Raw genomic sequence first — 25,589 nt, 5'->3', positions numbered from 1 at the left:
CCCATTATTGCCACCACCCCATCTACCTGCCTCCCCATCCTCAGGCAACCCCTGATCTGTCCTCTGTATCTGTAAGCTCTTGGTTTTCTTTGAGATTCCACAGCTAAGTGAGATCATGCAGTATTTGTCTCTGGTGGACTTATGTCAGGTAGCATAATGCCCTCACAGGTTCTACTCATGTTGTTGGAAATGTTAGGATTTCATTTTGTCTTAGGGTTGAATAGTATTCCATTGTGTATGTTATACCCTATTTTCTTTATGCATTTCTCCATCGGTGGATATTCTGGTTGCTTTCATATCTTGGTGACTGTAAAGAGTGCTGCAATGAATATGGGGGTGCATGTATTTTTTTGAATTAGTGTTTTGGTTGTCTTTGGGTAAGTACCCAGAAATGGAACTGCTGGGTCCAATATGGTAGTTCTTTTAGTTTTTTGAGGAACTTCCACATGGTTTTCCACAGTGTCCGCCCCCGTTTACATTCCTATCAACAGTGCATGAGGGCTCCACATCCTTCCCACATGTGATTTCTTGTCTTTTTGTTACCAGCCATTCCACAAGGTGGGAGGTGGTATCTTTGTGGTTTGATTTGCATTTCCCTGATGACTAATGATAGAGAGCATCTTTGTCATGGACCTGTTGGTCATTTGTTTGTCTTCTTTGGAAAATGCCTGTTCAGATACTCTGCCTGTTTTTTTAATCAGAGTGGTCCCCCACCCCCATGGAGTTGTAGGAGTTCTTTATATAGTTTGGATATTAACCCTTTATAAGAACTCTGAAATTAAATTTCACAGGGCAGCTCTTGACATTCCCCAGGTTTTTATGTATGGAAGATAATATCCTGTGGCAGAAGTGGTAAATGTAATTTGTAGAACAACTACTATGTCATGTGGAACATTTAAGTTTCTCTTTTCTGTCAGAACCATGCATTACTCCCTCCAGATTTTTCTCCTTTAAAAGGAAAGCCACACAGGCGTCTTGTTACTGCTCACAGGCCCTTGATTAGAGGTTTCCATGTTGTCGCAGCCTGAGACCAAACTCTGGAGGAAAAAATTGTTGTACTTGGGACATCTGTAGTCATGAAACAGTTCAAAGGCCCCTTCAAACAGCTCAACAGGTAGTTGCCAGCAACCTTAGCAACTTCACACACTAAAACCAGGAGGAAAACACCCCTTCGTAAGGACCAGCATGCCAGCTGTGACCTCAGAGGAAGGCAGTGTTTCCAGAGAGGCTGACCCATCCTCCTCCTCTTGGCACAAAGTTCATCTCTGAGCTTGCAGGGAACGGAGCCAGATCACTCCCAGATCAAACGAGGCAGAGCCGGTGGTGCGTCCCTCTGCCCACAGCTGCCCCCAGGATGCCTTCCCTTGGGCCGTACCCCTCGGAGACTCCTAGCTCTCCTTGCCCACCCTGCTGCCTGCAGAAAGCAGGGTTTTGGTAGAGTGGGCCAGGAATGAGCACCGAGCTCTGACATCAAGGATATCTGGGAGAAACAGGTTATTCTAGAAGGAATGTAGAAAACTAGAAGGGAACCGAGTTGGTGGAAGGAATGACTCAAAGCCCCAAACGATCCATTTCTTCAGCATTTTTTACTGTTTTTTGTTGTTGTTGTTTTTTAAGATTTTATTTATTTATTTGACAGAGATCACAAGTAGGCAGAGAGGCAGGCAGAGAGAGAGGAGGAAGCAGGCTCCCTGCCAAGCAGAGAGCCTGATGCGGGACTTGATCCCAGGACCTTGCGATCATGACCTGAGCCGAAGGCAGAGGCTTAACCCACTGAGCCACCCAGGCGCCCCATACTGTTTTTTTGTTTTTAAGATTTTATTTATTTGACAGAGATCACAAGTAGGCAGAGAGGCAGGCAGAGAGAGAGGCGGGTGGGGGGGAGGGGGACAGGCTCCCTGCTGAGCAGAGAGCCCGATATGGGGCTCGATCCCAGGACCCTGGGATCATGACCTGAGCCCAAGGCAGGGGCTCACCCCACTGAGCCACCCAGGCGCCCCTGTTTACTGTTTTAGGTCATAAAAATGTAGATGAACCACGGAAGGAGAGAGGACTTGAGGGGGCTTTGGTGGTGTTCCATTTTCAGCTTCGCGTCCGTGCTCATACTTGGTGAACAATTTTTTTTTTTAAGAGACTATTACTAATTTAGTTTCCTTCTAAGATCCAGGGGGAGCCAATCATTGTGTTGGTGTAAGTTTTTTCTACTCACCCCCCTCCCCAAAAGTAACCCTTAAGCATCACCTCCTACACCATTTTGTTTAGATTTTCTAGTTAACTCCCAGAAGGAGCTTGAATGGCAGCATTAGACTGTTTGGTTCGTGTTATTAAGAAGAGTCAGATGATTTTCAAATGAATATGAAACCATTCTAACAAGTAGGTCTCCTGAACATAATGGAGTTTCCCCTGGTTCAAGTTCAGGACTAAATGATGAGGAATTGGAGAGGTTCCAGAGGATAGTAATGAAAATGATTAAAGGACTGATGATGAAAGGTTCAAGGAGTTGGGATCACTTAGCCTGGAGAATAGAAATTGGAGGGGTGATTTAATGGCAATCTTCAAGTACAGTCCGTGGAGGGTTAGTACAAGTGTGGCTGCCACCTGTTCCCCAGCTGTACCAGAGCCTGGGAAAGGGAAACCGACGACACTTTCAGCAAGAGATTTAAGTTAGACCAGGGTATCGGTGGTTCCCAAACTAGTTCAAGATATGGCAACCCATGAGATACTGGTTTTAAACTTTATAGTTTTTGCTAAATCAGCTGATTCATATGCTAGCCTAATAAAAGCTTAAGAGAAAATTATAGAATAGAAACTGAAAACTGGGATAATGTTGACTTTTGGGAGATCAGTGGGAGTTAAAACCTACCTTCAGCACAGGACCCCTTGCTTTGGGGGAGCCCTGTTTTGAGAAGAGGTGAGCTCTGATGATGGAAAATGACCTGTGCACTTGCTGACGGCTGGAGCCCATGAGGCTGGTCTGCGGTATTCAGGGAAGAAGAAACTCACTCCTGTCTGCATCCTGGTGACCATCGTCTTTCCACTGGCCCCCTTCTAGGTCTATACCTGTGAGGACTGCTTGTCCTGGGGAAAGGGGAAGGTGCCCTCCCACAGCAGGGGTCGGCCTGCCCTGGGAGAAGGCTGCGCGGCGGCACCCCTTGGGTGTGGAAGAGCCAGCTTGGGCCTGGCCCGCAAATGCGGTTCGTCACCACCAGCTCTGGAGTGTCAAGGAACTTCACTCTTTAAGGAAAGGACATGTTGTTTTAAAATGTTTTATTACAAAGCTTCTTTTAAAAAATGCTCAGCACGTTAACTCAAACTGGAATGACAAACGTTAGATGGCAGTTTGGGGCAAAGGCTGTGCCTTGTTATTTAAAAAAAAAAATGGGTACATCAATGCTCATTTTAACAACTGGCATAAAATCCCACTAATTGGCTAATAAAAACAGATACAAATACAGAACATTTAAAGTAATAACAATTCAAGTGCTGGGCTTTTTACAACAAGGGGGTGAAAAGGAAAGAAATGAAAATTCACTGCAAACCGGCCTGCTGAAAGTATCGGTTAAGGTTTACCATTAAACAAAGGTGATCAGAAGAAAAAGAAAATGAACTAGGACTGCCCACTGCTACTGACAGGGTGGGTTTGGCTGTTCCGTGTACTTAGCTCTATCAAACACCTTACAAGGACGGAGAGGCCACTGTTACAAGTAATTCACAGAGAATCCACTTGTCTGACAAGATACCGCTCAGAAAAGGGTGGCTTCTTTTCATTTTTTATTTCAGACTTTTCCAGATCTTTGAATTTTACTCAAAAGCTCATAGCTAGCAAAATATACAACAAGAAAGTTTAAACTAAAAAGTGAAAAATTTTTTAAAAATTCAAGTTAAAAAAAAAGCAAACACAAAATGAATCCTTTTGCACTGTTAAATAAAAGCTTTAGGAGAAAGGAGGATGGGGGGTAAAATGAAGACGGAAACAAAGAGGGAATTCTTCCACAAAGTCCCCCACTGAGACACTGTGATGGATGTGCTGGCTGCCGGCTCCAGTCGCTCCTGGCAGGCGGATGTAGCCAAGTTACTGTCCTTGCCAAAAGGTTTACAGGTATGGACGCAAGACGCTCTGGGAAGTGCACGCGGAGAGGAGGGAGGGCAGCTGCTTGGCCCTGCTAGCATTCACGGGGGCTCTGTACTTCTCGTTTAGGAAACCTTTTATGCTTTATTTTGGAACTTGGCTCTTGCAGAAGATGAAAGGGGGTTTGGCAGTGATTGTCTTTATGGAACAGCGTCTCTAGCATTGACCTCAGGGTGAAGGTGGTGTCAATTCTCCACTGGGGTCGACTGGACAAGCCCTGGAGACAGTCTGGGTTTTCAACAAGCTTCCATCTCCAGCAGAGGTCCCGGGGTCGCTGCCTTGGCCTTGCACGTTGGGAATGAGCTTCGTTTTCCACCTCAAGAAGGAACAAATGAGATGCTGTTAGTGTGTATGTGCACAGGCCTTTGGCCTCTGTGGTATACAGTACATGTCTTAAGATCTCTGCACTTAAGAGTTAGTCCACTTTGTTGACTGGGTGATGGCTAAAATGGCTAGCCCTATGGTAGCCCTAAGTCCTTGGACTACATTAGAGGGTAAGTCTTACTTAACAGAGACTTTGCTTTGGTTCCACATGCGTGTGCCTGTGTGCACAGGGACATGGAATGCACGGAACCCCTGGAGGGCTGAGCAGTGTTAGGGCCACCGGCACTCCAGCGACCTGGAAGCTGCTCTTATCATTAATGCAACTACTGTCAACACTGTCCCTCAAGAGGACAGATGGAAACTGTGAAGAAATGATGTATGTACATAGGCTTCCACTGAAAAACACAAAACGGGAGCAAATCAGCCACAGAATGTTGGTGACTGTGGAGGCCTGCCTGCAATGCCCATTCCAGTTCCCATTCTCCTGTCGAACTAGCCTTTCCCCGTTTAGCAGGCCAGCACCTGCTACAGCCCTGTGGGGTCTGAAATTTCAGCAGGGTACAGAGCCTGCACACAGGAGAATCAAAGAGCCAAAAAGGACCCTACCTTTCCAAGGATAAAGGAGCAAAGCCTGGACCCACGGGGAAGGCAGCCCGCAGACCCCTATTTCACATGTGCTTTTGCAGCACAGATTTTCAAAGGTTTGGCTCACGCTGCTGTTCCAGATGAGGAACGGCCTTACAGGCCTGGGCTAGGAGCCGCCAGCAGCTGGGGCCAAGTGGGGTGATAAGAACGGACTTCGTGCTGAAGGAGACGGGATGTCCCTCTGCCGGGATCCAGCCCGGCCCCAGCCTCAGGCTGAGGACCGTGCCCACCTCCCCACCCCCGCTCAAGGAGGCCGCACCATCTGGGACAGTACCGCACACTTCCAGCCCCCCATGCCGTCCTGGCCTTCCCCTGCCCACCCCACCCGCAGGGCCTTGCCCTCTCCCTTTCTGGAGCTGAGCACACTCACATGATTACTAAGACAAACTGGGCTGTCCAGAGTGGCCATGTGCTTCCCTGGGAAGAATCTCAACATCTCCTAATAAAGCCGTTTCTTTCTACAGCCTCCTAACTTCCCACTGTTATTTCATTATTTCAGTGTCCTCTTACTGATCCTCCTAATAGCATAACTAGTACTAAAATAAATTGGACAAGAATTTGTCTTTGCTGTCAAACAAGACCGACCAAATGTGGTTGCTTCTTTTAAGATGCAGGACCATCGGGGCAGACCAAGTCTTACCTCCGAAGGGGAGACGCGGGGGCCTTACAGAGTTGCTCTATAGATATAAAACAGGTCAAATCAAGATTCTTTTCAAGAAACCACAGGCATGAGGTTCCGGAGACTGGAGACTTCCCACATCTAAGGCTTCAGTGGGGGGCTGTGGCTGGGCCGGGCCAGGCGAGCCCCAGCGCAGCCCAACCCACCAGTGAAGTCGGTGCCATCAAAGCTGGCAATTACGCTCCTGCTTCAAAGGCGGCGCAGCAGGGCTCATCGTACAGATGTTAAGGCTTGGGCTCGGCCGGAGTCCCTGCACGGGCCAGTCCTCGAGGGTTTGGAGACGGCACACGACAGCCCCCTCTGCCACCCACCCCCACCGGCCAGCTAAAACCTCTGAAGTTCTCCTGGACCAAACTCCAATCTTGACAAAAAGAGGCCACCAACCAAATGGAAACTGGAACTCAAATGGGGAGAGCCCGAGTGGTCAAGGGGTGGCTAAGGAAGACTGCCTGAGTAGCTCGATTTCTGGGCGATAAACAGCACTAACTCTGAGGCTTTAGCAATGTCCAGGCCTTGATGCAAAAGCAGGGAAAGAAGGGAGATTCCTTCTCTGTAAGCTCCAACATGAGGTGCTGTTGGAAGATGAGTGCTTCACCAGCCCGCTCCTTGGGGTCCACAGCCCAGCCCCCTGCCCCAGGCTGTCCCCCTGCAGCAGGGGCCAAGGAAACAAAGCCCTTTAGTAAGGATGAGGCGGAGGAGAGGAGGGTCAGCTCAAGCTGTCGGGGCCAAGCTGGGGGCAGCAGAGCCGGCCTGTAGGAACCACAGGGGAAGACCGGCCCCCAGCCCCATGACTTAGGTGATATCATTTCCTTGTTCAGAAATGCTGAGGATCCCAAAAAGATGGGCTGGAATTATAGATCCTTCTCCCCGCCTCCCAAATGTTACTAGTAAAGAGGAAGAACTTTAAAATGTTTTTAGTTATTACCTGAAATTCGAGGGGAGAGTAGCAGAGAGAAGTTTTGCAAGAGGTGAACAGAGGCAGATTTTAATTGCAAAAACCGCCTTAGAGCAGCACGCCTCACACCTTGTGCCAACTGCCTAAGTCCTGGTACCTGGCCCAGGGGCAAACTGACAGAAACCTGTTATTTCAGGACGTGAACTCACTCTCCTGTTGCGCAATGCCGTGTCTCTGAAGGAGAGTGGCGTGAAGGGCTAGAGCAGGCTGCCACAGGACCCAGTGTGACCCGCCCTAGCATCGCGGAGGACACTGAGGCACGTGGTCATTAAATGATCGGTCCAAGGTGGCCCCTGGAGAGAACCCAGGCCTCCTGGGTCCACGGGGGTCAGAGCCTCATGGCTTTCCTTGTGACTTAGGGATGGCCTTGTGAGCACGCTGGTGAGGGAGAAGGAAGGAAAACAGTGTCCGCTGAGTCCTGATGTGCCAGACACCAGGACACGTACCCGGTGTGCACGGCATCCTGTCATCATGATGGCTCCCTGAATTCTTTCCCATTTACAGATCGGGAAATGGGGCGCTGTGTGAGGTTGAACAAACTGGCCTAAGGTCACCCAACCTCTGGGCGGCAGCATTCGCTCTTGAGCCCTAAATATATGGCTTCTGCACAGTATCCTGGAGCTAAATTATCATTCACTTTCTTCTCTCCTGCCTACCTTCCAACCACCCGTCTGGCCCCAGTCCACAGCTCGGCGGAGGTGGTGTGCACTGAGCTCACTGCCCGGCCCAAGATGTTACAGTCTGCTAGAAAGCAGGATGCTAACGAGAACAAAGGGCATAAGACGTTAACTCTGAAATTTAAATTCTCCTCTAAGATGGAAGTATAACCTATAAAAACCAACTCCAGCTCCTTGTAGGTGAACACTGCTCGGATTTTGGAAAAAGGGAAAAATGATAATACATGGTGAGGAAGGCTGGCACAGATCTCCTTTCTGCAGCTGAGTCAGCCGGAGTCCCAGCCGGGGAGACCAGTCAGCCCGCGAGCCACGGGCTTGGACGCGGGTGGATCCCCAGAACTGGGAGGAAGGGGTGGGAGGAGGGGAGCAGCACGAGGATGTGTCTTTGGGCCCTGTGCTTGGGTCCATGTTCTACAGACGGAGGCAGGGGTACTGGATCCATGCAGTTGCCATTCCTTCCGGCTGCACGGGTTATTCAAAGTGAATCGTCAGCGAAAGCAGACTTTGCAGTGTTGAGAGGACCCTGAGGCAGGCCCGGAACCATTACTAACTTCTCTGGGGGAAGATCTCTAGCTGCTGCGATCGTTTCTGTTGTGCCTGCTCTGTGAGCACACAGATCACGGGGCTGTGCCTCCCAGGGCAGGTCCTCCAGAGCCTTGCTGCTTCTGGAAACAACACAGAGATCTTCTCAAATAAAGGGTGGAATAAGAGAGCCTCAAAACTTCATTTTAGGTCTATAAATTGAACTGCTTGAGGAAGACAATAACTAGGTAGACACAGCTTATCCTCCCACCTCCAACTTCTTTATCCAATTCACATTTCTCTGTACGTCTTCCCCTACCAAAGATGCCAACTTCATTTTCTAAACATGAAGCAACAGAATCAGCACATCCCTGTTTTTTTTCTTTTCAGACCCAGATTTCCCTGTTAAACACCTGTGAGTGTGTGCATGTACTCAGGTGTCTCAGCACAGGGGCCTGGAGAGGCACCAGTGTGCTGTGGGCTCTGGGCAGAGCTCAGAGGACAGCCCTGGGCTGGGTCTGAACACCGGCTACAGCGTACTACCCTGTCATCTCAGGTAAGTTACCAGAACCTACCAGTTTCCTCATCTGCATAACGGAAACCATAAGCTCCCCCTTCATAAAGGAGGTCGTGTATGTGGTGAGCGGGCAAGTGTTTGGCATCTGCAGGACATAATAAAGGTTCGTTACTGCAGCAGGTGGAGACTGGGGGGCAGAGACCGACCGACCCAGGCTGGAGCCCGACCCTGCTGCATGGCGGCCGTGGGGCCCTGCCCCCGTCCCTGGGGTTTGCTCACCAGCCTGCAGGCCCGAGGTCTCCCCTGCCCAGGGCTGGCCCAAGAGTGGCACGAGGGACCCCAAGCAGGGGCAACTCTCAGAGCACCCGGGACACAGAATGTGGTCCAGAAATGTCCGTTCTATTCCTGAGGCTCCCAACCTCAACATGTTTGAGGTAATATGCAAGATTCGTACTATTTATAGAACTTCGGGTGGAAAATTAAGACCGATAGAAGAGTTCTGTAAAATGTCTCTTAGGGAAATATAAAATATCTCCAGCAACACAGTAATTGAGAAAAGTAATCCCAAAAGGGCAGCAAAAATTTGTTATATTCTCAAAGAACATACCTAAAATTTTAGAAAGTGTCAGGTTAGTATGAATTAAAACTTAAGCAAAAAGGTGAGCAGTATTGTCCCACTGAAATGCTCTCATTTTCCACTCTTTCTGCCAAAAAGAACCAAGCTCACGGATGTTGTAAAGCAGGGTCCCCCTCACTCATACGGATCTCAGTTAGCTGGCAGCCTCAGTCCTACAGAAGACAGTTGAGGAAAGTAAGCAAAAAAAAAAAAAAAAAAGCCTTAAGCTGTCATGGTGCTATCGCAAAATTCAGGCACAAACCCAGCACACTTTACCTTTCCTTGCAAGAGGGTCCTCCATATCCCAACTCAGAGCCCATCTACTTTTAACCCACAAATCATTCAAATAAGCTTCTTTTCCTTGTTCCTGAATCTACATGACAGACCAGAAGAACTTATTACTTTAGGGGAGCACAGAGTCCCCCATGACTAAGACACATAAATTATGAAGAGCAGATTTCTTAAAATCCCACCTTACTTGCAATCACTTAGCATAGCGGCAAACAGCACCCACTCCATGTTAGCATACACTATGTGCTCTGTAAAATAACAGCAGAAAGTATTAAGAAATACTTAATTTTCATGTACTCTGTTGAAAGAGATCGAGGTTGAACTCAAGAGTTAAACAAATTACATGTTTTCATACTTAAAGTAGTAAACCCAGAGTTCTCTGGGAAACCATTACCCAGAAGGGCTCATTTCCTCAACAGTTCCAGATGGCTCATTGAGAAAACCATTCTTTTTAAACCAAATTTGTCCAAAATAATTTTCTTGTTCTATAAACTATTCTTAAGTGCATTGATCTTAATTCAATTGCATGCTCTTTCATGAACAATACTAAATATTACATGTCCCAAGAGGGTTTAAAGGAGCCTCTCCCTCTCCTATTATTTGTTAATGGCACGTGACCAACCTTGGTAGCCGAGGGTCCTGTTCCCTGTTTGTTTCCCCAGGCAACTTAAACACAATTCTAGCTCTCCTGACCATGAAAGAGGGGAAAGGAAACAGAAAGGATGCTGCAACACAGGAGAGATTTTTAAAAGCTCTCACCTGTGCCTTCGCTTGGGCAGGGTTGGCAAGAGACGATCACCCTGTCCGCTGCTCTGGCAGATCCCAGCCAGCCGCTTCCTGGTGAGCGGTAGCAGACATATGTGGGGTTGCTGCTTAACTCCCCTCTGGACTGTCCCAACTCCAGCACAGCCATGATGAGAGTGATGTGCCCCAATGTGACTGTCCCCTGTGGCTAGAGCTGATGATGGGTTAAGGCCGAAGTGTGACCCATGCTGGGCTTAGCGGAGTCCCTTCCCTGGAATTTGAATCATCTCTTTGGGACACGGATGCTAACAATGTGAAAGCTTGGGAGTTCTGGACATGTGGATCAAAGAACTGAGGAAGTCAATCTACAGAAGGGAGGAGGAAGCAATTCTGGGGGACAGATGTAAGAATAGGCCCTCTTCTAGTCCTCTCCCTGGGCCATGTGCACTGCTGTCTTGGCTCCCACAAGATGCTCCTGCATCCTTGCAGTGGACTTCCCCATTCTCCTTACTCCAACATGGACTGTCTCTTCTTGCAATCAAAGGCTTCCATTGTATGAGTCAGTATAAAGTGTCCTAGAGAATGGTCAGAATTGGAAAACCTACATTCCACACAGCAGAGTCCAGCCACACAGTGTCGTGATGCGGCCACCTCTCCCTTCAGGACAGTGTGCCCAAGCCTGCCCTTCCTGCCAGACGTCTGGATTTTCCTTCCTGAATGTTCTTATTACAGAGTTCCTAGTAAGAGACATTGTAATCAAGTGCCATTGCCTTGTGACTCCTCTACAAGGTTTCTATGAACTTGTGACAAGTTTAGCAGGAATCTGTGGACAAACATACAAGGAAGGAAGTCACAAGAAGGCTGCTGCCTCAGACAGAGAAGGCGTCATTCGGGAGCCTCTCCAGGCCGCCAAGATCTCCATCTTCTAGAAGAGCAGCCTGCCAACCATGACATGACAGATGGCACATCAAATGTCATACCAGCAGCCACTTGGCAAGATACCAGGCAGGAGGCTCCTCTCTGCTCTCCCCTGCTGCCCCTCACCAGGCGGGCCTGCTGCAGGCGAGCGTTGGGCCCATGTGAGCAGGGTGTCACCTGGCGCCCAATGGAGGCAGCACAGCCATGCCCGCCACTGCTGCTCTGTCCTACGGGGTCCTCTCCATCTGATGGCCCCTCGACTCCAGGCCTTTGGCTAACTTCCTCAGAGCCCCTAGCATGTCTCCTGCTTGTTCAGTGACAATTCTAAGTGCTCAACAGACTTAGTGCCAAGCACGTGACAAAAAGATGAAAAATGGAAGGCAGGGTGTCATTTTTTTCACTTTCCCATTTTCAAAGCCTTAATTTTTACTTTGAGACTGGACGAGGCTAAGATTCCTCTGTTTCTGACCTTCTTATTTTGTAAGGGCTTGACTTTGCTTTCTAACTGACGGGTCAACCAGAAAAATTCCTGGAGGCTTACTGATAACCTAATGACTACAACTGCTCTTGGGGCACAGAACTCAGAGCAAAGATGAGGCAGAAGTGGCAAACTCACCAGGGCAAGCATCAAAAACTTTTTCTCAACAAGACCACTAAACACAGACTGCTCCCTGACTCCAGGAAGGCACAGGCTCTGGAAGACTTTCAGGCCTCAGCCCCATGGCCAGTCCTGAAGGGGCCTCCAGCCCTACGCTGAGCTCTGTAGGGAGGCTATGTAAGCCCCTGCGGCCCCAGGTCCCCCGGCCTCCATTAACAGCTCACCAGGCTCCCCAACATCACCCGCCAATGGAAAGTTAGAGTTTTTAGAAGACGTAAATCCAAGCACTGCACAGTCAACTGCTGCATTGTCTACGGCACTAGAAACTACCTCTCCCACACACCGCTTGGCCCCAGGGATACAAGGCAGAAGTAAAAAACAGAGTTTTCTCAGTTTGTCAATTATTCAAGGTAGAGATTACACCAAAGTCAAAAAGCTATGTTTTTGCAATGGGTGCCTGTGTGTATCTCTGTGTGTTTCTATTCTAGATAGCTGGTTCTTTCTCTTCAGCTAGCTCACTGATGTTATATAATCAAGTATGCTGAGGTATCATAAAAATATCTTTTCAGTCTATGTGATTTTAAGATGGGCTGTTTGTATTTGTTTTGTTAAAGTAAATGTTAATAAGCCATTTAGGTTTTTAAGTTGGTAAACTTGGGAGTGACAGTTCTCTCCAGCTTTTCAAAAATGCAAATTCTTTGTTCTTTAACGCCTTAGGAATATTGACTAAGTCAGGAAGAAAGGGAAGTTCAGTATTTGATGAGGATCTCGGACTTCGACAAACTCTTGAGATGTTAACGTTCTCCAAATAAACTTGTATGGAAACACTGGAAACTCCCGGCAATGCGATCACTGTTCTGTCAAACCCAAGAATTCCTCTCATGACCAGACAGCTCAACAGTTACTTACTCCAGGAAGCCTTCCTTGACTCACTCTGATTTAGATACTTACTCTGTTTTAGCATAAGGCATCCCTCTCCTTTATAGCATAAAATGTTTTTATAATTACCTATTTTTAGGTCTTTACCTTCTTAAATTGAAAGCTCCTCCAGGGAGAGTCCATGGAGAGAGTCCATTTAGCAAGTATCCCCACTGCCTAGTGCAGTCCCTGCCTTGCCAGTGGTCCTCGCGATGTTTGAAGAACGAAGAAGTGATGGTGTTTACAATAGTGGCCTTCCAGGTGGACACAGAGAATGTGTGCAGACCCCTTCCCCAGAGCCCTGGGCTTCCAGCATTCTGACAAGTGACAAGTTAGTCCTAAAAGATAAGGATGAATCTGGCTTCCTTGAAAGACTACACAGCTTGGGAATGTCTAACCTCTAACCTGGAAGAATGTCATTCATGGAGCCCACTTCCAATTATCCTAAAAGTTGTTGAAGAGCACTGAGACTAGGTTGATACTCATTTGTTTCAACTGGATTTCACCAGAGTGGGTGTGTTTATAAAGCCTGGAAGTACAAACACATGGAAATACAGGGACATGCTGGGTGTATGAGGAACTACTCAAGGGCTAGTTTCTACGTCAGGCTGTCATGGGGCACCTACAGTGATATTTCCCACCAGAAAATGAAAGCATCAGATGAAACATGTATCTTTTAAGAAGAGAAATGCAAATTTTGGGGAGTGTGTTTCTGTTCACTGAGGAGAGCCTTTCCTTATTAAGTGGGGGGTGTTTTCCTTACTGTGACTAGTCCTGCACTAGTTCAGAAGAATGAGAATTCTCTAGCCTTGGTGAGACACGCGTGGCCACCTGAGCTCAAAGAGCTAATGCAGCAGGACACCAAGATAATGTTAAGTTTCATTGTGTAGCTAGAGAAAGAAACCCTCTCTCAAAATCTCTGCATGTCGGAGTCACAGGACATTCCCCTCCTGGGCATGAGGTTCCAGCAGCTCTGCCTCATGGAGGAGGAGACTTAGCTAATGCTCAGCAACTTCCCTCCAGACCCAAAACCAGTCTTGGGAGATTTAACTCCCCACTGTTGGCGGGATTAGCTCTAATCGAACATCTGATCTGGGCTTGGCTTGTTCCGACTGGGAAGCCAGCACTTGTGTGGCTATAGTCTGGCAAACGAGGCACCAGAGGCTCATGTTAGTGGGGAATCCAACCCCCAAACTAGAGGCAGTGCTCTGAGGCGCCCGTGCTGGGGAGGGTGGGGGGTAGGCAGGAGGTGACCTACACAGAACTGAAAAACAGCCACACTGTCTACATGTCGTTTTCCAGACCAGACTGCTGCTTTGACAGAACCACTCAGAGAACAAGGACTACAAATCAGTAAATACAAGAGACCCAAGTCACTTCGATGACACTGGGAGGCAGTGCAGACCATGGCAGAGCTAAACAGACCTGGCAGCTGGGAGGCAAGCAGATATCGGGGAGCTCAGAGGCCTCAGGACCCAGGGAGGAAGACCTGTCTACCGGCTTTAAAGGACTTACTTACCCCCAGGCCTCACGTGGTTGGGGAGGGTGGGAGGGGCATCCCAGAGCCTGGGTGGCCTCGTTCCCAGTCTAAGCCCTTTCCACAGTGCAATGCTCGGCTCCCACGTCTTTCATTTCTGCCATTGCTCTATTCCAGAACCGCATATACAATACCCTCCATTTTTCAGGGATAACCAGCTATCACCTTCTCAGAAGGGCCTTTCCTGACCACCCCACCTAAAGCAGACCCCCAAGTCAGTCCCTGTTTTATTTTTATGACCGTGCTCATACTGTCCTGTTAATGCAGTAACTGCCCTCAGCCATGTAAGCACTACGAGAGCCTCGCTCAGCACTATCTTCCAGGTCTTACGACGCTGTCTGTCATCTGTTAGGTGCTCGCTAAGTGCTGACCACTGAGGAAACAAGTCAACTACCTTATGTAGAGAAGTTCTGAATTCCCAGAACAAAGGGGAGGGGCGATGGCAGGAACAGTATCATTCCTAATTTACTAAAATTTTTATGAATGCAAATCAGGAGCTCCTCCCTGCAGTTCTTATCAAATGGCTGGCAGTGTTGCTCTCTGAAAGGAGGCCAGTGACTTCAAAAGCTGCAGGATCAGCCCAGCAACGGCAGCAAGAGAAACACTACAGACTCTGATAATGTGAAGGACACCAACAAGCCAAAGCAGCTGCTGAGACTGGGGCAGAGGTGGGGTGCACAGGGGAGGTACCTTGTCTTTCAGGGACAGGGTAGAAGGAGCACCTTCACTTCTAGAAAAAAATAAGTGGCAAGAAAGCACAGTGCCAGCTGTGACATTAAAAGATGTCTGAGATACACTACAGGACAAAATATACTTTGCCTAATCTTGTCTAAAATACTACATAATATTGATTAAGGACACAAAACCAAATACCAAACTCTGAAGTATAGAAACCTGCTTCTGCATGATTTTTAACAGAAATAGCGTTAAAGATTTTGGAGTGACCACAGGTCCTCAGGACACTGTACTTGGGAGGGTTGTCCACTGAGAAGCAGAGCATGGAACGGCTGCTGCCCATACCTAAGTGTTCAGTAATTAAAAGGACAACATTCTTTTAAAAAAGAATGCAAAAATCAAATACAAAAAGCATGGGTACATGCTTGCTACTAGAATTACCTCTACTATGACACAGGGCCTGGAACTGTCCCCTCTGGGTCCCTAATGTCCCAGCTGGGAAGCCAGATCAGAAGAGGTCCTCCATTAATAGCCACTAAATGGAATTAAACATGGACATCGTCTGTGATACCAGTTTTCAGGTATCTTATTTGGTCATCTGTATGAAGGGAAGATCCTCTTTTCCGAGAAAAGCCTGCCCCTCAGCTTAGAAGAGTTTTGATATCATGAAACTATAATGATGGCATTTTGAAGAACCCGGGGATTCTGACTCAAGATCAGGAACGTTTCACAGAGGAGAGGGCAACTGGGTTAGGTCTCAGTGAGCAATGGAGGGAAGAAGGCAGGCATATAAGATACATGAACAACCGTCGGCGGTGGGTGTTACTCCCGTTTCACAGTTGAGGAAAGTGGATAGTGAATAGCTCAAGGAGACCGCCCAGGCAAACAGCTGATTAGAAATTCCTATCTATCTGGTACCAAAATGTCTACAAGCTTCTCTGGGAAAGTCCATTGAAATTGCAGCACCAAAATGGAGTTCTAGAGTAGTAAGCAGGGGTCATGTGTTCTAGCCAAGAACCCAATGATCTGCAGGTTACTGGTCTCTCCTCAGAAACACTGCAGACCCACCCGTCCTTCCTCGGCAGAGGAAGCGAGCTTTGCAAGCAAGGGACAGCATATGCGGCAGCGGCAGTATGTGGGGGGAACTGCTAATAATCTTGTTTGGACTGAGCCCAGGACTCTTGATGGCTAGGATGGAGGCAAGGAAGAGAGACCAAAGGGAGAGGCCAAGAGAGGATACAGGTAGAAAGAACCACACTAGCTGGTTTGCACTTTATCTTCCAGACAACAAAAAGCACTGACCGTTCTCAAGTTGGGAGGTGGCACAATCGATTTGTATTTTAGCAAATCCCTCTGGGAGCAACATGGAGGCTCGATTGGCAGAAAAGAAGCTGGAGGTGGGAAAATTATCCAAAGGCTATTCCAATAATCCAGACAGACAGTAAAGTGGGGGCTGGGGCCATGATGAGAGGAAGGACTCAACCAACACAGGCCATGAGGACAGACCCGATGGAACCTGGATGTGGGCTAGCTGGAGAGGGAGCAGAATCGAAGGTAGCTCCTTAGGGAACAGGTTGTCACTGGAAAATATGTCAATGTATGTGAAGTCAAAGCTCAGCACAACTAAGTCAACTTACAAAGCCAGGTTCCCACCAGGGCTGGTGGCCAGTTGGTCAAAATTATGGTCACTACAGTTAAACAACAACAACTAAACATCACCTATGAATACTTGACTGGGATCCAGCAATGCTCACCAGTAAAGAAAAGAGCCTGATTGCAGAATACAGTTAATCAATTCTCCATGCCATATTTTTAAATAATAGAAAAAATACATAAAGCCCCTCTTTCTCACTAGAAGTAGATTACTTTTAAGTATCTACATATCATCTCCACTGAAAAGAAGTCTCTAGAGCAAGCCCTTCTAAGTCCTGGGCTGGAATGGGTCTGGGCACCTCACACTCAGCCCTGGGCTTGCAGAGTAAGAGGCCTTGGTGGTTTTGTTGTTGTTTTCCTTCTGCAGGCAGATTTGCCACTGGTCAGTAAGGAACAGCTGAGAAGAGTTAGGAGAAAGGGAAAGAAGAAAGATTAAAGGGGCAAGAGGGGAAGGAAGAAAAGAAGAGAGAAACACATACTATATTACAATAACATAGCCGGTATAAAAACCATCCGATTTTTAAAAGCACTAATTGGATTTTGATGGAGTTTCCTCTTTAAAGGAGCAGTGTTGAATGCATCAGCGCGAGCAAGGAGATTCACAAGCAAGTTGCCTCTGTTTATAACTAACGTCAGCAGGAGGACCAGAGAATCGTTCTTACCATGTTTCAGATGTAGGCAGCTGTCATTCTTGGACCTGTACCTGCAGAAAATTGTGTCTTTAACAAATTTTTATTGAAGAGCTTTTTGTACATTCCAAATACGTAGTAGCTATAACATCATGTGGACTTGTTTGCTTTACTTTTTATGGTTCTTATACCAGCCATTTTTATTTGTGCAGTACAAGTAGTGGCCTTCCTTTTAACGAAAGAAAAAGTAATAAACAGGACCTCACTGGTTGATGCCTTGAATTAACGTCCAGGAAAGATAAAACCTGTTGTCATGTTTTGTAATTTCAGAAAACCCAAACCACAGAAAAGATTCTCAGGGACACATAAGGTAGTGTACTACACAATCAGAACAGACGCTGTCACTGTAAGGGGCTGTGGAGACAGAAGCTCAGCAGAAGTATCAGGACAGAGACAACGACAGCAACAACGAGACACAGGCCACCGCAGTCAACCACCAAGATTCTGGGGACGGGGTTTGGGGAAGGAGCGCTCAGACGTACCTTCACACAGTCACATTTAAAAGAAAGGTCTTTTAGACATTTTTAAAGACTGTCAGGAAGGAAAGCAGAGTTTAGAAAACCACGGGTTACAGGTGCAGAAGATACTGCTTTAGAAGGTGTTTGTCGCACGCAGGAGAGCGGGCTGGGAGGTCACATGGTATGCCTACCTGACGTCGACTCCTGGAGCTTCTCTCTCTTCCTCTTCTTCTTCTTACCCTGGAAGGAGACGGACACACGGTCACGTTAGAGACTGGACTGCAATCACAGGCATGAAGGGACACAACGGTACAAAAGGCAGGCAGGCAACAAAGAGAAGTGCCTCATTCTCACTCTTTAATTGACCATCTATACCTAGAAACAACAAAAGAGAGAGAAATTCTTACCTCTTTGTGACCTTTGACTCCCCTGCTTTGTATTTTACTATCAAAACTGACAATGGAAGTGGTCTTCCACTCACACACTGGGGTAGTGATGTCCTAGGCCTGTGACCACAGATGCCCACTCAAGCCAAGCCCACTTACAGAGGCATTCTGTTATCAACCACCACACTTGGAATCCACTTCTGGTAGTGTTCATGATAACAGTCCCTTCTTCTCAATTCCACCATGTCATTAAAAATTCACAATATTAGGTGAAGACCCTTAGCCCCCAGGGCACAGGCATGACATCATCAAGGATAGCGGCACAAAGGTAAAACTGAACACAAAGGTAAGACTGAACCTGAGAAAATGAACAGTGATTTCAAAGATACTTCTGGCAAATTTGGACCTTGTATCCTAAAATAGACACAATAACACGAATACTCCTGCAATCTTAAATACATCTTGAAATCACCTTCACAGATTTACAACTTTAAGTCCCATTTATGGTAGTCTAATTTTCTGTTTTTCTTCATAATTTCCCCTAAAAAGTAATTATAACAGGGAATAGACACAGTACATATTCAGTTTCTGTGTACAGTAAATGGCCACCCGGGATTAGGATGGTATTTTCACAGAACTATACAGAACACACATCACATCCAATAGTTCTAGCTTCTGTCTGCTGTGATAATCACATTAACAACATAAAACTGCAAGATTGCATTGCACATCCTGTGTGAATGTATAAAAGTCTGTTTTTATGCACCTCAGGATAGTTTTTCTACACGTCCCGTGGCCTGACCACTGAAGCTTTAAAGCTTTGGGAGCTTGACTCAAACTATCCTCAGAAACAGCAGATATTCATGCCTCTGGGAAATGGCCTATCAAAAATAATGGAGTTGCCTTTAACGCTGTTATTAAAAGCACTTTGGGAGGAGGGGAGCAGACAGAAGGAGAGCTTGCTTCTCAAGGGCTTCCTCTATTTTCCTTGCAAATGGCATAACTGTGGTTTTCAGAAGATACTATGAGGTTGTTTCATGTGTCAGGAACTTCTCACTCTCTCCTCTGGGCTCCCATTTACCCTTCAACACTCATGTCAAGTGCCAGCTCTTCCAGGAATCGTCTCAGCCCTGCTCACCTCCAATCTACCCTGGTCTGGTCTGTCCCCACCCCTCCCTCAGGTGGCCCTCATTGCCAAAACCCAGTTCCTTCCAGTGGCTGCAGCAGGCCGGGTCCCTCAGGCCCTCCCCACAGGGCTCTTGGCTCCAAAGAGCACCATCTGAGCATCTCAGCACATCTCTGCTGCTTTGTGCAGGCCCCACATACCCGACCATGGCCTGAGGTGTCGGAGCGCTACTGCCTTTGTAAAATGACCTGTATTAGATTCTTGGTATGAACCACTGTTTCAAGAGAACCAACATTTTATGCAGACAAAAAAGACTTAAGTAGTTTGGATGTTCTGATGTCAGCTTCTACAAAAAACTCATTTGCGTGTGGCTAATATAAAAATATTCTTCATTAAAATGATATATAATACTGGGGATATTAAGCATTAAATTTAAAAAACTCTAACAATACAAATATCTGGTTGATCTCACCTAAGAAAATATGTGTACTGTTGATTTATGAAAACTTTGGTTATAAAAGTTACAAAAAATAAAAATGATAAGTACTGAAGTTATAAAGTCTATGTTGCCACAGAATAGAGCATTTTAATATTAAAAATTGATATAATATTTAATATGAGGATAAGGACACTAACTGCTAAGATACAAGGCATGCATCTTGTTTAGACTCCATTCCTATTCTGCTATTTTAAGAATAATCTCTTTAGGGGCACCTGGGTGGCTCAGTGGGTTAAAGCCTCTGCCTTCAGCTCGGGTCATGATCCCAGGGTTCAGCTGAGCAGAGAGCCTGCTCCCCCCCCACTCCCTCTGCCTGCCTCTCTGCCTACTTGTGATCTCTGTCTGTCAAATGTATAAATAAATAAAATCTTAAAAATAAATAATCTCTTTAGCTAAAGCACTATCACTTGATCGACTTCTGTTTGCCTTGGTAATTAATAGGCTTATATTTATTGTTATAAAAATTGTATGTAACAAAGCTGGGTTTTCCATTCATTCCAGGGGAATCCCACAATCAAGTTATGCCAAACAATTTCCTTTAAAAATTCTGCAGAAGAACATCTTTAAAGGTAAATTCACATTATATTGGCTTTTTCAAAACTACTTTCTTCTCATCTCCCCACATGGAGAAAAGGAGAGAGGGACAGAATATGTGTTTATCTCTTTTTAAAATTTTATCCTTTACCTAAGATTCAGAATGGAAACTTCCTTCAAAGATGTGCAGCAAGCAATGCTAAATCTATACAAATCCACAACACAGCATAGTTCTTCCATGGGTCAAATCTGTCCAGAAAGATGCTAATTGTTGCCCAGAGAACAGAAGCACAGCTCAGGGAAGAAAACTCTTGAATTAGAGCACTCGACTTAAGAAGGCGCTGGAAAGACTGTGCTAGTCTCCTGCGGAGAAGGCAAACTGCATAGATTTTCAGAGTTCAGGAGACCAGGGTATAACTGCAATTTAGCCACTACGTGGCCTTGGACTAATGACTCAACCTGACCCCTTCATTTCCCCCATATTGCATTAAGATGCAATAACACTATTCATGACCCTAAATTACTGTAAGGATTAGAAAATATCACAGAAAACATTAAAGACAGTTCTTGACAACAGGCATATGGTACTTATTAAAACAACCTAACAAGAGCTCAGGAGAGTCTGAGGAGCTGCTGCTCCTCAGTAGCAAGCCCACGACTCTTCCTTCCTGTGGCAAAGCTGTAGCCAAAGCTTAAGCTTCAGATCCCGACCAGCGGTGACGTTCGTCGGAGCACGTTACAGGAAACAAATGTGTGCCAAAAGTCCTGGTGTCCCGTTATATGGGATGTCTGACCTCAGACATGGGGCCCCACAGGACCATCTACAGCAGTAGTCACACATTAAATTATATATTAATGGTTTTACCCTCACCCTTTTTGAAACGGGACAACTCTATGTAATATTAAGGCTGTCCTAATTGGCTTTTCTAATGCCAGGTGCACATGGAACACTGAAAATGAACTTCAAAAATTTTAAATTAGGAACTTAAATATTCAAAATTATTCCCTTTAATAAAACATAAAACTGAAATATATAATTTATAATATACTTTCTCAGTAATAGTCTTTGCTGTATCAAGACCACATTAGTAAAATCTACAAATTCTAAAATAATAATGGGCCTTATAAATGGGGTATTTCTGGCCAATTAGTACAACTTAAAAAATATAATACTTATTCCATCTGAATAAAATACATACTAGACATCAAGGTACAGTAATATGAAACAAAAAAATTTTTAAGTCCAGCTTTAATTAGTCTGTGGCAAAACAGTCACTTGAATACATACTTTCTTAAGAATTAGATAATATCTGGTGACTAACATAACATATTAAAAAGAAAAAGAATTAGATCCTTTTGGAAAGAAATTTGACATTAAGTATCAAAGAGCCTTTATAATGTTTATATCCTTTAACTGAACAATTCCACTATTGTGAATCTATCCTACAGAAAGAATAGCGATAAATACAGAAAAAAAAAACTGTTATGTATAGATAGCTTCATTGTAGATTTCCAGTTGTAAAATAATAGTAATTTAAATGTCTAAGAAACAGGAAAAAATGGTTAATTGTGACATTCATTGAAAATAATATAGCCATTAAAATTGATACATAGAAACACTATGCTAAACAGAAAAATGCCTTTTTTTTTTTTAAATTTTATTTACTTATTTGACAGAAAGAGATCACAAGTAGGCAGAGAGGGAGGCAGAGAGAGAGAGAGAGGAGGAAGCAGGCTCCCTGCTGAGCAGAGAGCCCAATGTGGGGCTCGATCCCAGGACCCTGGGATCATAACCCGAGCTGAAGGCAGAGGCTTTAACCCACTGAGCCACCCAGATGCCCCAGAAAAATGCTTCTTATGTATGAGAGCATGACATCAAAGTGTATGTACACACACACATCCAAGTTAAAAAACCATATATACACAGAAAAAAATACCTAGAAGATAATGTAACTAGTTATTACTAATCTCACCTTTACATCATGAGGTTATGGGCTTTTAATTTTTTATTTTAAGGATGTATTTCTTGGGGCATCTGGGTGGCTCAGTGGGTTAAAGCCTCTGCCTTCGGCTCAGGTCATGATCCCAGGGTCCCAGGATCGAGCCCTGCATTGGGCTCTCTGCTCAGCAAGGAGCCTGCTTTCTCCTCTCTGCCTGCCTCTCTGCCTGCCTCTCTGCCTACTTGTGATCTCTGTCAGATAAATAAATCTTAAAAAAAAAAAAAAAGAAAACATTTCTTTTACAGAGAGAGAGAGCATAAGCAGGGTAAATGGGGCAGAGGGAGGAGAGGGAGAATCTCAAGCAGAGTGTCTGCTCAGTGCAGGGCCCAAGGCAGGGCTTGATTCCATGATCCTGAAACCATGAAATCAACAGTTGGCTGCTTAACTGACTGCACCATCCAGGCACCCTGAGATTACAGGTTTTTAAAAAAATCATTTTTCACCAGCATTTTAGTGGATTTTTTGGATTAAGTTTTACTTTAAAAGTGCATTATATAACCAAAGGGTAAAAAGCTATGACAGCTCAAAGCTTTGCACAGTTTCAGTTACCCCTGGTCAACCAAGGTCTGGAAGCAGACAATCCTCCTCCTAACATGGCGTCAGCAGGCCAAGAGAAGGCTAACAGAACTTCACAATGCCTACATCAGTCATCTCACTTCATGCCATCATGTTATCATCTCACATCATCACAAGGAGAGAGGTGAGGATAGTACAATAAGATATTTTGAGGGAGACAGACTACATTGACATAACTTTTAGTACAGTATATTGTTATGTTTTTGTTCTATATTATTGTCAATTGCTTACTATGTCTCCTTTATAAACTTTATCATAGGTATATATGAACAGGAAAACACATAGTACATAGAGGGCTCAGTACTATTGGTGGTTTCAGGAATCTCCTGAGGGTCCTGAAATGTGTCCCCAGTGAATGAGGTAAGATGGGGGAGATACTGTACTCTAAAACACATTTTCATCACAAAAGTAACAGAAAGGCGCCTGCGTGGCTCAGTCCATTAAGTGTCTGCTTTTGGCCCAGGTCATGATCCCAGGGTCCTGGGATGGAGCCCTGCATCAGGCTCCCTGCTTCAAGCTCCCTGCTCAGCAGGGAGCCTGCTTCTCCCACCGCCTCCGCCTGCTGCTCCCCCTGCTTATGCAGATCTCACTCTCTCTCTCATTCACTGTCAAGTTAATAAAATCTTAAAAAACAACAAAACCAGAAAGGAAGTATGAGTGAAGGTAGAGAGCTGTTGGTATGCAGAAGGAGCTTACATAATTGTCTCTCGCAGACCAGCCCGGGTAGAGCTGCATGTGTAGCTGTCTTTCCTTCCGTGCTAATTCATAATATTTAGCCTGCTCTTCACGGGAGAGGGCATGCCACTAAAACAAAAAGAAGGAGGAAAACAAATCAAGGTAGGCAAAAGAGCAATGACATTCTATACTTCACGTTTCAAACGTTAAAGGATGAAAATATTCAGCACTGAAACTCTGATGCATTTTTAGATGGCAGAAGGGCAAGAGCTGTGGAAGTGCACTTGGAGTCTGGCGGCGAGACTGAAACTCCAACTTTGGTCTCTACTCTGTTCTCCCATATCACATGAAACACATCAAAGGCAATTAAATATCCAAAGTGAAATGATCTGCCCCCCACCCTTCCTCTTTTCCAGTATAAATTAGAAAGAACTTTGACTGGTGAACCTCAACACCTTACTTAGTACTTTCTCAGTCTGTACCATATTCTGGTATTTGAAACCAGGTACCATTTATTTATGCAAAATGTGATCATTTCCAGATGTCTTCCACACAGATGCACCTTCACCTTACAAGGATAATGCTCATCTGGCATATAGAGAGTCTGAAACCTTCTTCCTAAGACCTCAGGTCGGTCCGCCTCCATCCCATCACCCTCTCCTCACACTACCTAGTCTAGTGGAAGCACGCTGACAACACTGTCCAGTCACACGTGCGCTCTTTACGGCTATGGTGTTTGGCTTCCTTCTGCTGGAAAGCGAGGAGTGCTATCTAGATTTATTTTGCCATCTAGCACCTGAGATTGTAGTATCTAACCTGGAGAATGAAATGCCTGATACCCTGCCAACTTTCCATTTCCCTTCTAATAACAGACATAATTATGTATCATATACAGCAAAATAGCTTAGGTATGCAAGGCATCCATTCAGGAATTTAAGCAGCTTACATTTGCACATTGCTTTGCATATGTTTGCACACGATTCACTTTAGGTGCCCTAGCAGATGGTTTTCAAGTATTTTCCCCACTTCTTTGGTGCTAGGATCTCCCCTAGCACCAAACTTCCAGGAGAACCAGCTGGACTGGGGGACCAGCTAGCCAGAGAGGATGGCACAGAGGTACAGCCACGGGAGGGCAGACCTGACCCACGCTGCAGGCACACACACGCTGGCTCAGCTCGCTGCCCACTCCTGCTAGCCTCAGCTCCAGGGTGCTAAGCATTCTTTCTCATTCAGCTGCCCTAAGTGATTTTAATTTCCCTGTCCCAGTTTTAAAAAACAAGGACAAAGAAAAGAAACGTGTGGCTGAACTGGGGTGGGGAAAGGACAGATGAGCAAGGGAGAGGCCATGAGAGAGAAAAGCGCTCCTGGAGGAGGCTCCTGGGGTACGGCTAGGCAGCATTCCTCAAGAAAACCCCTGGGCTCGTGTTTGTTCCAGGATCAGGGATCTGACCTCAAAAATACTGGAGTACCTTCTGCCACACCCCACCCTCCCACTCCAGCTTCCTGTTGCGTGGTGCCCAAGGGCCGGGCAGCGGATTCAGTTCCTTCAGAAACCCCAGAACCGCTGGGCCTCTGTGTTGGGATAGGACAGATGGCTTCTTTTTCAATCGCTTTAGAAATACAGAGTGTCAAGTAGTTAAGAAGCAGGACATACACAGCAGGACTTGGGTCTGAACCCAAGGGCAAATCAGGTAATTTGCTTTTCCTTTAAAAAACGGTGGAAGGTAGGGGGGCGGGGGACGGACACTGGGAAGGTGGCAGGAAAAAAAAAACCCAAAGTAAGTTACCTGAGACAGAGTTCTTTGTACCGGCAGGGTGAACACAATTAGTGAAATCAAGCCTAAGAAGGAGGCATGTGTGGGACGGAACTTCAAGTTTAAACCAGGCTTCTGCTAAGCCCAGGCCTTCCTAAATCCGGAACACTGACCCAGTACTAGAGACCTACACAGGGTGGAAAACAAACTGCACACGTGGAAAAGATCCGCTTTGATTGTCTGTTTGGGGTTTGTTTTGTTTCTAAGAAAAGACTGATCATTAATATTTATACAGTTCTGGAGCTAAACGTGATTGGCAAGAGGCAAAATGTTACCAAACGGAGAGACAAGACAAAAAGAAAAAAAAGTAAAACTATAACTTCTGTAAATTTGTTTATTCATTTGACAAGTCAGAGCTCTCTTAAACTAATGCAACATACATCAGTATAATTTTATATAGTTTCTGGCAGCTTTGTAACTTGCTGAGAAAACCT

The 25,589-nt window shown here is 45.8% G+C and overlaps 1 protein-coding gene and 1 long non-coding RNA gene across 5 annotated transcripts in view; one reads left to right on the top strand and one right to left on the bottom strand.

The window, feature by feature from the left end:
- Positions 1–3,252: 3,252 nt before the first annotated feature.
- Positions 3,253–25,589, bottom strand: part of LEF1 (lymphoid enhancer binding factor 1) — a 119,577-nt gene continuing 97,240 nt past the window's right edge. For 2 of the 4 annotated variants that reach the window (XM_032860201.1, XM_032860183.1), the window contains 4 exons: positions 23,363–23,470; positions 17,737–17,785; positions 17,061–17,101; positions 4,333–4,445 (listed from right to left, as the gene is read on the bottom strand). In XM_032860201.1, the coding sequence (XP_032716092.1) occupies positions 17,067–17,101; positions 17,737–17,785; positions 23,363–23,470 (192 nt within the window). In that variant the 3' untranslated portion in view covers positions 4,333–4,445; positions 17,061–17,066. Of the gene's footprint in view, positions 4,446–17,060; positions 17,102–17,736; positions 17,786–23,362; positions 23,471–25,589 lie in introns of all 4 variants that reach the window. The other 2 variants (XM_032860193.1, XM_032860174.1) reach the window with 1 other exon arrangement.
- Positions 18,160–23,621, top strand: LOC116869200. The gene is made up of 3 exons (XR_004382980.1): positions 18,160–18,259; positions 20,058–20,125; positions 23,594–23,621. It is a non-coding gene; the product is annotated as an uncharacterized LOC116869200 (long non-coding RNA).

Source organism: Lontra canadensis, unplaced genomic scaffold, assembly GCF_010015895.1.
Source record: "Lontra canadensis isolate GAN:19392208 unplaced genomic scaffold, GSC_riverotter_1.0 scaffold1, whole genome shotgun sequence".
Lineage (NCBI taxonomy): Eukaryota > Metazoa > Chordata > Mammalia > Carnivora > Mustelidae > Lontra > Lontra canadensis.
The sequence above is the reverse complement of the archived record's forward strand: the minus strand, read 5'-3'. Positions and strand labels throughout refer to the sequence as shown.